This window comes from Tyto alba, unplaced genomic scaffold (assembly GCF_018691265.1).
Source record: "Tyto alba isolate M040663 unplaced genomic scaffold, T.alba_DEE_v4.0 Super-Scaffold_40, whole genome shotgun sequence".
Lineage (NCBI taxonomy): Eukaryota > Metazoa > Chordata > Aves > Strigiformes > Tytonidae > Tyto > Tyto alba.
In genome coordinates this window covers 15923086-15940580 of record NW_024881316.1, presented here as the reverse complement: position 1 = coordinate 15940580, position 17495 = coordinate 15923086, and the positions used below count along the sequence as shown (strand labels likewise).

The 17495-nt window shown below is 39.5% G+C and overlaps 1 protein-coding gene across 1 annotated transcript in view; it reads right to left on the bottom strand.

The window, feature by feature from the left end:
* Nucleotides 1-2256: 2256 nt before the first annotated feature.
* IMPG1 (interphotoreceptor matrix proteoglycan 1) overlaps nucleotides 2257-17495 on the bottom strand; it is a 60350-nt gene continuing 45111 nt past the window's right edge. Inside the window, 7 exon segments of the mRNA XM_042802986.1 lie at nucleotides 2257-2755; nucleotides 2853-3029; nucleotides 4872-4929; nucleotides 4932-5081; nucleotides 8657-8876; nucleotides 9654-9937; nucleotides 9940-10215. Coding sequence (XP_042658920.1) covers nucleotides 2443-2755; nucleotides 2853-3029; nucleotides 4872-4929; nucleotides 4932-5081; nucleotides 8657-8876; nucleotides 9654-9937; nucleotides 9940-10215 — 1478 coding nt within the window. The 3' untranslated portion in view covers nucleotides 2257-2442.

Below are 17495 nucleotides of genomic sequence, written 5' to 3'. Positions count from 1 at the left end.
AGCATCCGTTAGACCAACTGAAAAGTAATAGACTTTACAGACAGCTTGACATAAGACCCTTACAGCTGAAAAGCAATGTGCTGCTCTTTTCACTGACCGGAGAACGTCCAGCACAGTCACTGACAGGGACAGCAGAGACTACCAGAGCAAAGCTGCGTTCTGAAATGAGGTTGTGTAGGCGAGGTGGGCAGCAGAGAGCCAGCTCAGCAGGGTCCTTTTCGGAGAACTCTGACATGTTTGACTCTCAACCATAGCAGGCCAACTGGATGTGGACTTGTTGGCCTTATGTCTCAGTCTGAACGAGCTGATCCACTTGACTGTAAATTCTAGCTCACTGTCCCATTCTGCTTTGGCCCGGAGAAAGATGACTCTGAGTCATTTTATTCCTCACATTTGTGGAGCAAGACACCCCAAATTCCCAGAGACCTAACCGTGTAGAGAGGTGGCTGTGGTTTCTGGCTGCTTGCAAGAACTTGTGTTTTCTACTGAGCTCAGGAAGAAAGAAGAGCACGTTCTTCACCTGGGTGTGAATCATGTTTGTTAGTTCCTGGACTAATTGGATAGAAACCCCATGAAACAAAACCCTCTCTGATAACTAACCTTTGCAATCATTTTCCATGTAGTGACTGTATAACTGAACTGGAAACTTTCTTCATGCTTAGGAAGGAACTGAAAGTTATTTTAGATTCTACTGTAATCTTATGTTTATTTTCATATATGCCTTTATAAATACAGAGCTGTACTTACTGTAGATAATATGTCCTAAAAAGCTGTCACTGCTGTCATTACATATTGCAAAACAGAATTTAAAGACTGGGATTTTCAGTTTGGCCTAAGAGTTCTAGATATGAACCTCCTCCTGAAAATTCAAGTACCATATGATGAAATGATGAAAAATGGCCAAAACTACCTATTTTTTTAAAAAAAAAAAAAAATAATTCTATTTTGTGGTTGCCTCACTTCTCACTAAATTAATTTCCTTAACTGGATTTTGAGAGCAGCTCTGTCAATATACTTTTGACAATTCAAATACAGTCTTGATGACACAGGCCTGGTTTTCTCCCACGGATGGGCCATTTTATTCCTTTCATAAAGTATTTAATGCTTTTGTAAGTAGTGATTTTGAGTAGTTCAGCTGGTATAAAAGTATATTGGTCTACAGTTACCCACAGACACATTTCTTTTAAGATGGGTGTAAAACACTAATTGCTCTCGTTTTTATCAGCAGTGAAGCCAATTCATTCTTTTCTGAACTGCTGCTCCCTCCCGACTTGTCGGTCTCTATCCCTGCGCTCAGTCCCCCCAGTGTCGGCATCTCAGTCTGTACCTGTGAGCTGGAGTACTTGAAGAGACCAGAGCTGGGAATCATGAACATCAGTGAAAAGAAATATTTCTATACCGTATCATGACTTGTTCCTTTATTTACATAACAACGTACTGGCTCAAGCCAAGGATTCACGTACCCTCAGATTCTGACTCCCATAGTATACAGCTGGTGCCAGGGCGAGCCTGCACTGATTCCTCTCAGTAATAATGGGTGCTAACAGCTAACGTTTTTGTTGCTAACTGGGCTGTGATTCAGAAAAATGAAGATGGCAAAGTAAAAGCTTTTTGTCTACCTTTCAGGAGAGCATACTCGCACGCATCAGAACTAAGAGGCAGACTGGCAATTTTAGAGACTTTTTTGACTCGACTTTTCTCCTTTCTGTCTTTCCTTCCCCTCCCCCCCCCCCCCCCCCCCCAAAGATACAAGAGGTTTCAAGTTGCAAAACGTGAAATAATATTTGAGATATGAGCCGTATTCTGCTCAAATTAGAATTCCTACTTGTTCAAACTCTATGTAGCTTAAGCAGGCACAAGTTATTTTTAAATTATCTGTTGCTGCTATTTAAAGCCTCCCATTTGGTTTGCATTTTGAGTTGCTTTGTCATTTTTATATATTCTTTCTTCTTTCCTGTGTGTCAGTGACTGCCACATTAGCAAAGGGGTATACAGAATGGAAGTTTGTTGCATAAAAACACTTAAGAAGGGGTGGTTTGTTGTCATATCAAGCATCCAAAAACCCTGAGCTTTTCTTTGTATGGAATCAGTACAAAAAGGCTTCCTGGTAACAGTGACAAATGGGAAACTCAACAGATTTTTTAAAGCTCTTGAAAATAGTCACAAACCTTGGCTTTCTGGATAATGCTGGAAGTGAAGAATTTCAAAGACTAACTTGTCAGTCTTGACTTTGTAAACTGGTCTGGTGACCTGCAACAGTTGGGGGGAAAAAGAAAATCAAAACACTAAATTAATAATTCCGCTAAATCACAAAAAGCATTCAGATAGGATGGACCACCAAAGCCGTGCAAGAGAGCTGTAAGATAAATGGTTCTACAGTCCTGTTATGAAACCTACGCAGCCGTAAATGTGGAAAGCAAATAAATGAGTTAGTATTTTTAGTTATGAAATTGCCAAGCAAGAGATTAGAATAAAACTTGATTTAGTTTCAGAGTAAATACATGAAGGTGGACATGTTATTTGAGGTGGGGCTGCTTTTTGAGGGGTAAGAAAAGGATTTCCATGCATTTTACCTCCATGCTGAATTGTGTTTTCAGGTTCGTGTAATGCTTCGTGATCAGTGATCTCTGAGGAACTGACAAAAGCATTTACACTACAAGCCGTATAACAAAAGCTAGTTATGGGTTCGTCGTGTTCAAAAGCAGGGTTAATCCTGAGAGCGTTTCCTGAATTGCAGCTGTTGAGAGTAGGACTTCTACAATGCAGAACATTTTTGTTTAGGTAGGACTGAATTGCAAAAGAAAAAAAAAGAATGTTTTGAAATGTGAAGAAAAAGATCGTGAGCAGCTTACTGCAAAATAGAGTTTCTTTTGCTTTTCCTTCTTAACTTAATAATTACAATTATGAAAAGAAAACCAAGGCTTAGTAAGCCAAGAATGAGAGGTTTAAAAATGAAGGGTTGTATGGGTTCTGGAGCAAATTTTGCACAGCGCTGTCCTTGGTAAAGCTCGTGTCTACGTACAGGGCATCTAAAATAGGGAGAGGAAGAGAAAAATATACAGAACTCAAAGGCAGAAAATACAGAGTACCTCAAATGAAAACAAAGGAAAATCTGCAATTAAATATAAGCACAGTATTCCCAAAGCAATTAATTGTTGTGTGTTTCTATGAAAGAATGCAATTGATAATAGAGGAAAAATAATATTCTTAGGTTCATGTGAGTGAGTGTTAAATAAAAAGACGCTGTTATGTTCTTTGCCAACTTGCAATTTTTGAGGAGATTACACATTTGGAACATCTCTGGCAAATTTCTAGTCCCACAGGGGAGGCTGAAACAAGTTGAGATGTATTTAGACATTACCCCAAAACACATCTTTGCAGCCTACATTCTGTTTATTGGTGATTTTAATCTGAGTAGCAAGGTCTGAAATAAGAGTTCCACTGCAAAAGCAAAGGAGAAGATTTTATACGAGAACACGGGGCTTCCAGTTAGTGAAAAAACTAGCGTGAATTTACAAGCAAAACAAGTGCCTGAATAAAGCGCATAATAGGGCATAATTTTCTCTCTGCAGACTGTACAAGTTTGACAAGCTGTCAGCCTGAGACTGGTGGTAAGTTTGTAACCTGCTGTATTCACAAAATGTTTCATTTATTACTTTTAATGCTTTTATCATTCCAAATGATGGTTTGGTTATTTCTGTGCATCAAGTCAGGGCTTTCTGGAATGGAAAGGTGTTATTTTTCCTTAGTGCGTTGTCTTGGAGGAGGAGGCTGTACCTTTCACTACTTCAGTACAGTTTTGAAGAGGACCTCTTTAGCTCACAGTCTGATTTCTTGAAAAAAATACTGCAGCTGCACTGCTGTGACTCTGCAAGTCAGGAATTTAGCAGCAACTGCAGTGAATTAAATATAATCTTCGATTATAGTTTCTGTGATGTCCACGGCAGAAAATGAATTATGGCAATTATGTTGTTACAGTAGAATTATCATATGATAAATTGCTCAGTAGTCGTATTCTTGACATTAATCCTAAGTACGCTAAAAGACGTATCATTAACCTATTAAAGTCAATATTAAGAGAGAATAAACAAGTGCAAGAATACTAACTTGTCTCTTGCTCATACATGTGTCTGGTCAACTACCATGTACCAGTCTAGTATACACTGTCATAGAATGCTCTGGGCAGTCTAGTCTTAAAAATGAGCTCAAACTCGATACATTTAAAAGAAAATTCCTATGTTCAAGTACTGTGGTAGTTCTCAATATTGGCTTAACAGAATTTCATGTAAAAATCCTTATGGAATGTGTTTGCAGTTAGGAGGAGCTGCTGATCTTCAAGTCTTTCCCAGAAAGCCCTGAAAGCAGCCTCAGCCTTTGTGTGCTTTACTGGGTCATCTGGGATCAGAGTAGGGCTCATAGGTGTGTTTATAGGAATGTAGGTTGCCTTTTTAACACATCTTAGAAAAACATAATTTCTTAAAATACTACTGCTGTGTAGTGAATAGCAAACCCGTGAAAGTGTTATTTCATTTTTCCAAGATTTATTTGGAAATCTGAAAAGAAGGCATTGTTTTGTACATCACCCCTGCTAATGATGCTGAATTTCTAATAAATTCCTCAAGCATCTCTCCGAAATAGCTAGATCATGATGGTATGTGTGTACGAACAGGCAGAAATGGGTTTGTTCATAGTGAGACTATTTATACTGAAGAAGGGCATCGCAATGTAGCTTAAAGAGTCTGAATGTTGAGGTCTTGGCTTTATGAGCACAGTTTATGCTGTTGGGAAGTAGGTACCCAGCCCTGCTTGTTCATGCAAGAGACGCATCAGGGGTCTGCTAACAGAATTCCCGTTAAGCACCATGGATTTACCTGCAGACAGCTCCTCTTCCTGGAACTAACTCACATTTCCCACCATTGACGCAGAGGTGGGTTCCAACTCACACAGGCTCTGACAGGCTAATCCGTCTTGGCTTGCGTAACCGGGCTTACACAGGCAGTCAGCCTCTTTGGTCCCCTCGTTCATTACGCATTCGGAAAACTCGTCACATGCCATGAATTTGCATGGGTCTGCCTGATCAGCTGTAAAGGATGGGTAAATCATTAATTGTTGCATTACCCGAAAGTAACTCGGCGGGCTTTGTGGCAGCTAGAGAAAACAATTCACATTCACTGGCCTGCTACTTGGGCGTGCTAATAGGAGGATGTAGTCTAGCATAAAAGGACACAGATCCTTCTTGCTGTAGATGACATACCTAGCATGCAAGCTTATATTTACTTCTACGTTTGTTTACCCCGTCACTATTAAGCTGTGATTTTATTTTCATCTCACTGACAAAAGATTCTCACATTTGCATATTTTAATCCCCTTTTTATTGTAAGTGCTAGTTTTATACTCATGGATACTATGCTACAGCCTTGCATAGTTTAGACCTTAAACACATAATTTAGGACATGGCAAGGGGAGGGAATTAGATCACTGAATATAGCACAATACTATGAGGAATGCAACTTAGAAATACTGGCACGGTCTGGAGAACATACGTGCTTGCAGTCTTGAAGGGCTATTTCTTTTTTTTTTTTTTTTTGGCTTTTTTTTTTTTTTTTTTTTAAAAAAAAACATAATGTGTTAGCTTTGGAAAAAAATTGCAGGGTTTTTTGTTTTAAATATCAGTAAGGGATGCCCCTGTGAGAATAAGGGAAAAAGAGGCTGCTGCTGTTCACAGTAAATCCCAAATCAGAGACATCTTAAAGTCCTGACTTCAACTGGCACACAAATTTACTTCTCCTTTCCTATTTATTACTTACTTCTTACTGTATATGCAAAAAAAGACCTGTAAAGAGTCATTTTAACCTAGTGCTCAGCCCACCTTGTGCTGATGGGGTGATGAGGGAGGGATGTATCCACCAGTGCCTCTCATGGAGGCAGTTTCCTGCGTACTGTAGGGTAAAGCCCTTAGAAAGCAAAACATGAGAAGCAGGCCAGGGGAAACAAATTCTGTTTTTGCCAGCACAGTTTCAATAAGGTATGTGAATCCAGAAAGGGGACGGGTGAGGTGTACCAAACCAAGCAAAGAGAGTGCAGAGATACAGATATGAGCTGGTCTATGGGGCCCTTTTTAGGTATGTGGGCTTAAAATTTCTTAAAATGAACAATTAGTCTAAAAGGGAGATTCCTACTGAGTATTGCAGCTGGTTACCTGCAGGTCTCATAATTTTTTTACGGACCTACTTCATGCTCTGTGCTAGATTCTCAATAATACTGGTTTCAATGAAGGATGAGCATCGCATTCCTATAGTAGTACTGGAAATCTCAAACACACACTAGGATATGCTTAACTGGTATAAAATAATCCAGCAGAGTTATTCACTTTTAACTCTTCTATAATTCTATGGGTAGATTGGTTTTGTTTGTTTGTTTGTTTTTCTTTTTGTTTTGTTTTTTTTTTTAATTTTAGACTAGTGTGTTTAAGCATGCTCAGTTTCCCTTTGCTATATACAACGTGCATGCTGATTTGGAATCTACTTTGCTTCTGGACTATAAATCTACATACATGTGAACAACTGGGCATCAAAGTAATACAATAAATTACAAAGTAACTTTATTGTTAGGCAAACCCTTGCTTGTATGAAAAAAAAAAGTGAAAAAAAAATTCCAAGTACTTTGCTCTGGTCATTGACACTACTGATTGGGAATTACAAAGTTTAGTCACTAGTGAAACAAAAGCACTGACAAATCAAAAGAGGATATTAATTCTTACAGATTCTTTTCTTAGCCCACACAGAATTCACACTCTGACCAAAACCAGAACGCTTCCAAGGGAAACATGGTTAATAAAAATTTATATGATTGAAAATTAAAACAGTAACAGCTGCATTAACTGCATGTCTCCTGTAAGTCTCTCTCAAGTCTTGATGGTTATGGTTTGCCTTTGTGGTAGTGGAAATAAAGGTTGATACTGGTAATAAGGAGACCCAGGCTCTGTCTAAGCATTACCCCGGGTTGAGTGCTACAGCCCTGCAGTTTTCAGAAGCTGAAAGCTCTCAGAGCATTTCTGTTTGACAAGTAGAGCTTGGCAGGAGCATTTCTCTGGGCTCAAGGGACATTTTTTTGTGATAATGTTTAATTTTTCTTAATAAATTGTTGGGCATATGTACCTGCCATACTTTGTAATCTTTTCTGTGTTTTCACATTGTTTAGATTATAAAAATAATGCATGCAGGCATTTTTAAAAGCCCACTGTGTTGTTATTTATGGTATTATTTGTGACCAGTGCAGTACCAGCCCCTTGCAGCTGCTGAGTCTTGATAGGTATTTTGGACTGTAGCTTACCATCAGTGTTTCAGTTTGGTATGGCATTATTACCACTAGGTGGCTCTTACTTTCACAAGAAATAGAAATTTGCTTAATTTAATTTACTAAACAGGTCGGGGGGGTTTTGCCCCCATTTTTTTTTTTTTTTTTTTTCCCCCTGAAGTGAAAAGACAGGGCTTTGAAATACCTGTATGGGAACATACTGGCTTTCTAAACATAATTTCTTCTATTTTAACATTTTACTACGGCTCATAAGCCTTGAAAGAACTGCGCTCCCAGCAAACTCATTGAGATATTGTTTTCTTGAATTCATGTTGAAATAGCACATCAGTAAAGCAGCTGATATGGATGAAGATGAAAGATTTTAAATGTTTTCTGTTTGCATTTTAGGAATTTCCTCATTTTCATGTATCTTTAATGAAAATTTGTTACCAGAGCAGAGAACGTGTGGTAGCCTGAAGTTCACTCTTTCTAGTGAACTCATTTAATACTTTATTCAGCAAAGCATCCGTTTATCATGGCAGTATTTGAAAGTCTGAATATTGTGATTTTGTTAACCTTCTTTACCATACACTAACTATGCTTATAATGGCCACAAGAACATACATAAAATGAAAATGGATTAGAAACCACCTGTATGAACTGTAAATTTGTTTTGTTCTGGAATTGCCAGAGACCTGTACATAAAAAGACAGCTTAACCAAAACAGCTAGAGGCATCTGCACGAGGTATTGGTAACGTTCTCTTCCATGCCAATGAAATTAAATTCAACCCTGAAATAATTACCAGAACACGAAAATAGATCCAGGCTTCAATTTTATAAAACAATATAGGTTTTGAAAACTTTAAGCTTCTGATGCTACTGTAGTGTCCAGATATGTTGCTACTGACTGTCCTCTGTTTAACAAAGACTACAGACAGATTTGGAAGGTATTAAAACTGGAAGGATTCGATGGTTTGCTTACAACATTGCAAAAATAACCAGAAATGTTTACTTACTCAGGTGCAAGATTTGCATAAGTCACTCCTATAAACATGAGCATTCTTTATACCTGTCTTCGCCCAAGCCTTATCTAGGCAGTTTTAAGTTCACTGTCTTTGCTCTCAAAAGCAGTTGCTGTACATGCACAGACCAACGCCTCCACCCAGCATTCATTATAGTATGAAAATACGTCTGCAGATAATGTGCAACATTTTGGTTTCTCTTATTCCTCCTGCTCACTGGGAGGCTATTGCTAGTGCTGTTATTTCCAAACCAGTAACACTTCTGAAGCTGTAACAATCTGGAAAAGATTATCTGCTTGGTTTTGATTTTGCACATACATTAGTAATGCAGTCTTACCTGGCTCAATATCCAGAGAATAGCTGTCAATCTCCAAATTGAGCTGTTGGGCTGCAGCATCACAGAAATCTTCCAAAACACAGTGTACTGCCTCTGTGATATTGTAGGGCACTGTCCTGGCAAATTTCATTTTGCTATTCACAATCACACTTCCGTTCCTGAAGTTCAGTATTTCCAGGTGCTTAAAACCTGTCAGGTTGGACTGAAGGTATGGAAGTAGCTGCAAAACAGAAATTTGCTTTTAACTTACTGTCAATGTCTACCTGCTATTAATTTCTCTTACAGTTGCTTTCATTATCAAGTACACACATCACACACATTTATCTGAATTTAATACAGTTGTTAAACTCTACCACCCAATTCTCTTCTCTGTTTAGCACTACCTTCTTCTAGACTTTTGCGTCTTTCTCAAGAATATATGGAGATGGATAAACAGCACTTTCCCCTGTAATGAAATGCACAGCAGCTGGGGAGTTTATTCAGCTGTGAGAGAAAAAAATCGCCTCACTTAAAAGCCAACTTCAATTATTTTCAAACGTTCAATCCAGGCAGGTTAGGGCACAGCATAATTGGCATGTTGCTGAGCTGACCTGCTGCCCTGTTGCGCCCATAGAGAAAATCCCTATCTAATCACATTCCCCCTGCTCAGCTATGATATATTTTAAAAGGCCTATTTTTAAATCCAGCATGTAGATACAAGCTTTAGATGGAATCAGCACTGCTATACTGTTGACGTGAACCTAAGGAAAAGCCAAATAAACTACATGCCAGGCACATGTCTGGAGTGTCTTGAAGAAATAAAAACTTTAATCGCTGACTTCATAAACTTTTTCTTCATACCCTGAGAGCCTCCTAGTCTTAAGGATCTTTTAAAAATACAGTTTATCAGCCTGAATTATACTAGGGTCTGCTATTCTTAAAATACTGGGCTCTTCAGCGTGCTGCATTAAGCAGTGCCCGACTGTTGCGTATGTTGTTCAAGCTGATTTTCACCCACCAGTTGCACAAACTGTTGCTCTAGTGCTTTGTATTCTGGCGAGCTCCTGTTGAAGAGGTCATCGGAAAAGCGCATGTTGGTTACCCTCAGGCTGAAGAAAACCACTAGCTCTTTGCCTTTGGCTGCGGTTGTCGCGGAGCTGGTAGTTACATACTTCAGCGTGGGAGCGGGGGTGGCTTCCGTAGGCTCGGGTGTCAGCACGGAGCTATAACCGCTGCCGTGCCCCGCTTCACCCAGTGCCGCTGTGCTCGCCCCGCCGACGCGACCGAACTCGGCGGCGATCTCCCAGGCTCCTGGGGCGGGAGGAGCGCTCTCGATGCGGGCACAGAGGAGTCTGGTACTTCCAGGGACTGTTCGAGGACCTTGGGGTGGCTGTGGGACGGGCTGGTTGCTGCAGGCCGCGGTGCCGTTGGGTCTGAAGGTAGCACGTCTGTAACGACAGCTTCAGGCTCTGTGGTAGAGAGATCACTTGAACCAATAAAGAAAGGCAACGTTTTGTACGTGCTGGCTGTAACTAAAATGTCATCGCCCGATGATTCTGGTTCATCCGTGATCTCAACTGCTGCAGAAAAACAGGGGGAAAACAAATAGCTATTTTGAAAAGCAAGCATAACAAACGCCAAGCATGGAGAACAGCATGCACGTTGTATTTCCACCGAAGTGTATTTAAAAACAAGATTTAACACTAAAGACGAAAATGTTGTTTCCATCACCGAGGAAGGACTACTGGAATAAAACACCTCACCCACATGTTTGAGTGATGAGTTTTCTGTGGGTGCTCTTTTGAAATACTAATTACACTTTGTAAGTATTTCCTGAGCCATTCCAAAGCACATTCTGGTTTTGAAGGTACATAATCACACTGCCAGTTTATATTGACTGAAAGACTAGATCACAGCTTTGAGCTGTCTGCTTGCATCAGTTGTATGCTGGCGTCATTCTGTTCCCCTCTGTGAGAGGTTAAAGCTATTATTTGCCAGCAATCATAAAATGTGGTTATGAAAAACAGTAGAGCCCCTTCAGATGCAAACTGTCAATTTACCTAAAAGACAAGAGCACCAGTGAAAACAACTTAAAACCTTAAGAAATCATCTGCTGCACCCGAAGCAGGCATTTGATCCAGATGCTGAACTTTTATGAGGTTCCCCACGGGGGCTTGGCGTGGATCGAGGACGTGTGATAGCTGTAGCTGAAACCAAAGCTGAAGTGTGATGAATGAGATTCTCTGAATTTGGCTTGCAGTTACCTGGCCACAACAACTTCACAAAAAACAACGGCCTCCAAGCAACACACATCTACCCCATCTGACAGCTGTCCTTTTCCAGTGATGTACTGGTGTGGGCTCTTCACGTGGGACTTTCAGCAGTTCCCCCGCAGGCAAAATCACTTACCAGGCGATAGAGAAGAAGTTTTTCTCCAGTTGATGAACCCTTCCTTTCCCTACACACTAATTTCCTCCCAGTGACCAATGGAAGTAGCAAAGCAGAGAGCTGACCACACTTCTCAAAACAGCAAAGAATTTTTCTAAGGCACGATATGGGGTTTAACTAGAATTAGATGCTTGAAAAGAAATTTCTCCCATGTGGTTACCACTTCGCATAAAAGTATGTTAAAAGCTGCTCTCTATTATTTTTTTCACCTTTGTTTTATTATATATGTTGTAGTATATATAAATGATGATTCAGTGATAGTAGTGTAAAGAGATAAATAAAACACATGCTAATAAAATAAGTTAATATAAAATAATAAATAGTATAAGAAATATTAAATTCTTACATAAATATTATCAACAATCATAAAGTAAGTAAAGCACATAATAGACTGACCAGTGGTTAAACTATTGGAGTACGTTGTGAGAGAGGTAGATTTACATTTTGATTCTTCTTCAAACTCCTCAGGAGTCTTAAGAGTATGCCCTTGTGTGGCATTGACCTCACCTCTAGGAGTCATTTAAAAATGAGATGCATCCTGTAAGCCAGTCATCTTTGCTCCCTTTTTAGTCAGTAGAGAGATGTTTATCTCACTTGAAGAAAACCATCCAAACATATGCTGGATCTTCTGAAGTGCCTATATCTTTCTGTTGGTTTCAGAACATACACAACAAATTTATGTAAGAAAGATGCCTGGTTCTCCCCTTACATAGTTTCTGTTATCTAAATCAATTTCTTCTGCTCCTTGTAGCATTATTGAGGATCACTGCTTTCTCTGAGGTGCTCAAGTGTTAGATTTATAAGGACTATTAACATTTCTTGAAAAGGGGAAACACTCCATTGTGTCATAGTGTGATGCTACCAGCAGGGCAGTGTGGTTCTGCCTCTGGTGAAGGATCAGTGAATTTTACTCTGGAATGCCAGTAACATGGTGTTACTGGAGTGTTCCTCCCACTCTCAGTTCTAAGGTTTTCAATTTGTTACAAGTGTTTCATGCTTTGTCTAAGAGAAGAACTAGATTTTTTTTTTTTTTTTTTTTTTCTGTTCTTTGTGGAAGTGAACTTTTCTAAACAATTTCCAAAAGTAAAGCAGCCTGGAAGGATTATTACTTCATCTTCTACTATTTATGCAGTCACTGCATCAGTAACTAGTGCTAATGTTATTATGTTTCAAATAAACCCATCTGGAAGTACAATGTATTGTTTGTAAGACTGGTTTTAACAGGTATTAAGAAACACACTAACATTGTATTTCAGCAAGGTGCTGAGCAGTATCAGTTCTCGCAGGAGCAGAGTTCATCACAGCAGCAGTGCATGTTCTCATAGCTACGTGTGAAAAAGCGTAATAGAAACAAGAGGTGGACTACTCTGACAGGGGTAACCAGGGAGAGGTCACCTTCCACAATTGCTTCTTTCTGGATGTATAAAACACTGCAAGTTTGTAAGGCTTGCCAGATGCTCCCCCTGTTTTGAAGACCCGGTTATTAGCTACCGTTACATGGTCTTGCAGGACTCCCCTGTTACCTCGCAGCTCAAAGACAGTTCCTAAACTGTGCTGGACAGCTGAGGATGTTATACTTTGGCACATTGGAACAGATCAGTAGGTGCTGGGTGCTGCCAAGGTTTTCCAGAGACTGGGGTTTAGGGGAGGCAACTGCAAAGCAGTGGCATGCCACAGGGGGTGCCTATTTTTGCCCTTAACATTAGCTGGCTGATGGTAAGTTACTGAAGATCACTCATCTCTATCAATATCTGGTATCCCTTTCCCATATTGGACAGGGCAAAATTTTACAGTCAGTTTTGTTACCTTCATCTGCATGCATGAAATCTTCATCCCTCACGTGCCTCATTTTACTTAGCACAATGTTTGGAAACCAAAATGATTTAGACGGCAAAAAATTGCCACTTGATAAGAGACTATATTTCACCTATTTTGGGTTTGATATTTAGGGCTGAGTTCTAATCCCATATCTATCAGCAGTGAACTCACTGAAACCAATGGAACTTTGGTAGTGGAAACGTGTGCAAGTGAGATCGGGGTATTTGGATTTGCCCTGAGGATCTGGAGTGCCCAGTCCTATGGCCCTTAGGGAAAAAGCTTTCTTCAAGATTATAAAATAGTTCCTTACTTTCACACAATGAATGCCTCCCACCTCCTCCCACATCCCCAGCTCATGACTGAAGTGTACAAAATAACAAGCAGCTTAGAATACTGGTGATTCTGGAAAAGACTCTGAAGCACACTGCTAATATGAAGCATCTGTGTTGGATGGGTTGCAGAAAAAGACCAGGTACTGCATTCTCCTTTTCTGCAAGGCCAGACCATGGTGTTCTGGAAGCACAACAGGACCACAAAGTGGGTGCAGTAAATTCCCATTTAACTAGCACAGTTGTACAGTATCCTTTTTATTTGTTGTGATATGTAATTTGCACTGCTGACAGCGTAATACAAGGGCTACAGTCCTAGTCCTTATAGCCCTAGAGAGTAGCCAAAAGAGAATAACAATGTGCTGTATGAGGTTGTGCAAGCAGGGTGTAACACCAAACGCTGCAGCACAGCTTGATGCCCTGATAATTCATTGAGAACTTGAGATGCTTTTCTGATGCCATGTCCTTGTGTTTCCTGTGTAATCAAGGATATGGACAGATTAGAAAAACAAAGGCTAGTGATGTTCTCTGTTTACAAAGCTCTTGCTGTTACTCATTGCACTGATAAGGAGTGAAAGTCACTTATTAGTTAAGGGAACTCAAACCAGATTTCTTAGCATTAGTGCTTGAAAGGCATTAATGTAGGATGATCTACTGCTGGGATGAACCTGCAACTCTACAGAGCAACCTTCTCTCAGCATGACAACGTGCACTTAAGCATACGATCGTGATGGTATTTGTTAGGCATGTTATATTTTATAAAGAGGTAACTACAGGAGAAAGAAGTACTGAAACGGCTTTGAAATTGCAGCAAGTATGAAGCAGAATAACCATGCATGCATAACACCTTTAGCATATAGCTCTGTGTGTGTGTGTATATATATAGGCTATATATAGACTATAGAGGTCTTCTGGCATCCTCTTATTACAAGTAAAGTAACTTAAAAGGCCTTGAGGGCATACCAAGATGATCTCAGTGCACGTGTCACCCATTTTCATAAGCTGCCCATTCTTACTTATCAGTCGTAGTCTCCCCACTGAGATGGACAGTGACTGACCACCGGGCTGGTGGTGGTCCCTCATGGTGCGAAAGGGAACGGGCTCACCTGCAAGGCTGCTGAGCGCTGGGTGAAACACAGCACCAGTCCTGATCCCAGGGGTTACTGACCCCTTCTGTTGGTTGCACTTTGTGTAACACATGTCTCGTTACCGCTGCAAGACATGCCTACACAAGTGACATGCTGAAATCAGCAGTAAAATGATTTGCAACTGGTTTTGACAAGCTTTTTCACTGCCTACCTGTGACTTTGATAAAAATCAGTCTGAAGGAGTTCAAAACTATGGATGAAACAAAGAAGACCGAGACATTTGGAATGAATTGCCATTTAAAATACTGGTTTTATATGTAAAAACAATATATGTATTGTTTTTTGGAGTAGACATAAAGAAGAAATTTTTTATGGTGAGGGTAGTGAAAGACTGGCACAGGTTGCCCAGAGAGGCTGTAGAAGCCCCAACCCTGGAAACATTCAAGGCCAGGTTGGACAGGGCTCTGAGCAGCCTGATCTAGTTGGAGATGTCCCTGCTCATTTCAGGGGGGGTTGGACTAGAGGACATTTAAAGGTCCCTTCCAACCCAAACTATTCTATCATTCTATATGCGCATATATATATATATATATATATATATATATATATATATATATATATAAAACATTTTGAAATGGAACACAAAATACCCTTAAACTAGTTCATTATAAAGCAATTATTTGTAATACTTCACCCAGTTTGCCTTGTAGATGAGATTTTTACATCAGAAGGCTAGAAAAAACACAGGCAATTATTTTATGAAACCTCTAAAAGCACAAACACTGAAGATTTAGATATTCTTAGCTCAGCATATTTCAATTCAGCATACAGTTTGGTCTACAGTACTATCATTCAGATGCAGGGAACCTACAGAGAGCACGGAAAAAGGTGCTGAACTCAAATATACCCCCAGAGTAACCATATTGAAGGTTAAACAGTGGCATGGAATTAAAAATTGCTGTCAGCAATAAAAAGCTTAACTCCAAATCTCGGCCACCACTTACACTCCCACAAATATGTTCACTGAACTCTCCAGATATTTTTGTATTACATGGACAAGGCAGAACAATCTTATACTGAGGAGAGTTTTATATCTAAAATTAAACTGCTGTTGGCAAAGATGCGTAAACACCAAATTAAGAGGTAATTTCCTATTTGCATTGTATATTAAATCTTTGTAAAAAGAGTGTGGCATGTAGGCATTTATTCCCAACTGAGGGAGTAAAGTACATAGGTTTGACTTATCAGAAAAATCAACTACCATTTCATCAACTTTATTTTAGGTACCTAATTAGTTTGTCCTCATATATATATATATATATATATATATATATATATATAAATTAGGAAAACCCTCCTAACTGACCATGAATAAGGAATTATTGTTTGGAAAGGTCAAATTGTCATGACAATTTTTTCTAGTGGGTTTGCATTAATAAGCAGGCCCAGAAAGTTATACAGTAAAAGAGGCTGGCATTTCATTTCATTCATGAGCTTAATAAGCACTGACATTTCCTACTGGCAATGGACAAATTTTCCAATTTTCCAAGTCCACTGACAGATACGGTTCTTTATATGAAAGTTCCAGTGTTACAATATTTATGTATATATTTTTTGGCTGAAGAATATAACTAACAAAGAAAAATTGTGCAGTTAAAAGATTGGTCCATAACACAGGGTAAGAATCTCCTTATGGGCAGCTCTGGTGATATAAATACCAGATGGACTGGTACAGCAAATAGCTGGATTTAAATATTCACGTATTTTGTTGGTGCCTGAAATACCAGAAAATGCCCGGATGCAGGACTGTTGTATACAAGCAAATTGATAAAGTGCCAAATCTGTGTTTGAGGATTTTCATTTTTAACTAGGGCACAAGTAAGACAAGGATTAAGAGAATTAAGGGAAGAGGATCATTAACCTAACATGTCACAACAAATGTCTCACAGCACATAATTACTGATTAAGTTTGCCTTTTTAACTGTAAGGCCAAACCAGAAGAGCCAGAATGATCTAGGCTGTCATTCTACCTGCCTCTACGAACCCCCCAGAAGCCAGGTCCAGTGTCCAGTGTAGCCTTCTACACTGACTTCAGTGAACCTCATTTCACTGGGAGCAAACTCCATCTCTTCACCATTTCCAGTCCTAAAAATGTTTGTATCCCTTGACTTTTCCTCTTTAGCATCATGGGTGAAACTTTCTGAGTAGTCTAATTTTTCATAGAGCAGCCTGAGAGCTGCAGCTCTATCCCCAGTACCATGTAGCGTTCCATGTAACTAAGAAGCCTTCAGTTGATTCTGAAAGTTTTCATACCTTGCAGCTGTGCTTCATCATCATGTTCTCACCACCAAAGAGGCAAATAAATGTAATTCTGACATGATGTTGCAAGAGGAGTATTTTGTACCAGGGGAAAATACTATTTAGTAATGATAATTATCTTGATTTCTTTCGGATCAACTCAGTTCTACCTGACACTGAAAACTAAGAGTATAACATAAAATTTGCAAAATCAAGACCTGAAAAGCTCAATCACTGCTGAATTCAGGATGTTGAGCAACCATAGTTTAGTAATCTCGTCTATGTTCATTATGAAAAAGTATTCTAAGAGTGTTTCTTTAATTGGGTTCCTCACACTGGCATCTATTTGGTCACAACTGGACAATCGGGACAACCTTGTTTTGCTGACTTTCATGCTTATCTGGGTAATTTAACCACGGCAACAGACTGTGTTTGATATTTGACATGTCTGCTCCCAAGCAGAGTTATGACATGGCCCTCATCTCACTTCAGGGTCTTTACCGTGATTCCTTTTTTTGGATGTCAGTAGTATCATATATTTCTGCAATGACTGAAGGTGCAATGTAAAGCAAAGTATTCTTCCTTTGTTCTTCAAGGATGCATAACGATTTAGAGAAAACCATTAAGAATGCCAAGCCTTGGCTACTTTGGCTTCCATATGGAGAAAGAATCTCTTTATGGAACATCTGAGGGTTAATATTTATGTTGATCCATCTCTGTTTGGGAAATGCAAGTTCTCTTAGCCTTTAAGGAAGTCAGTCAGTATCAAAAGGGAGTCACATACACATTTAGCAATTTCATGTGTTTGGCCACTGTACCTGTAAATCCTCTGAACTATCAGTTTCTTGTGCTACTGCAGATTATTTTTTTCCTTTGATT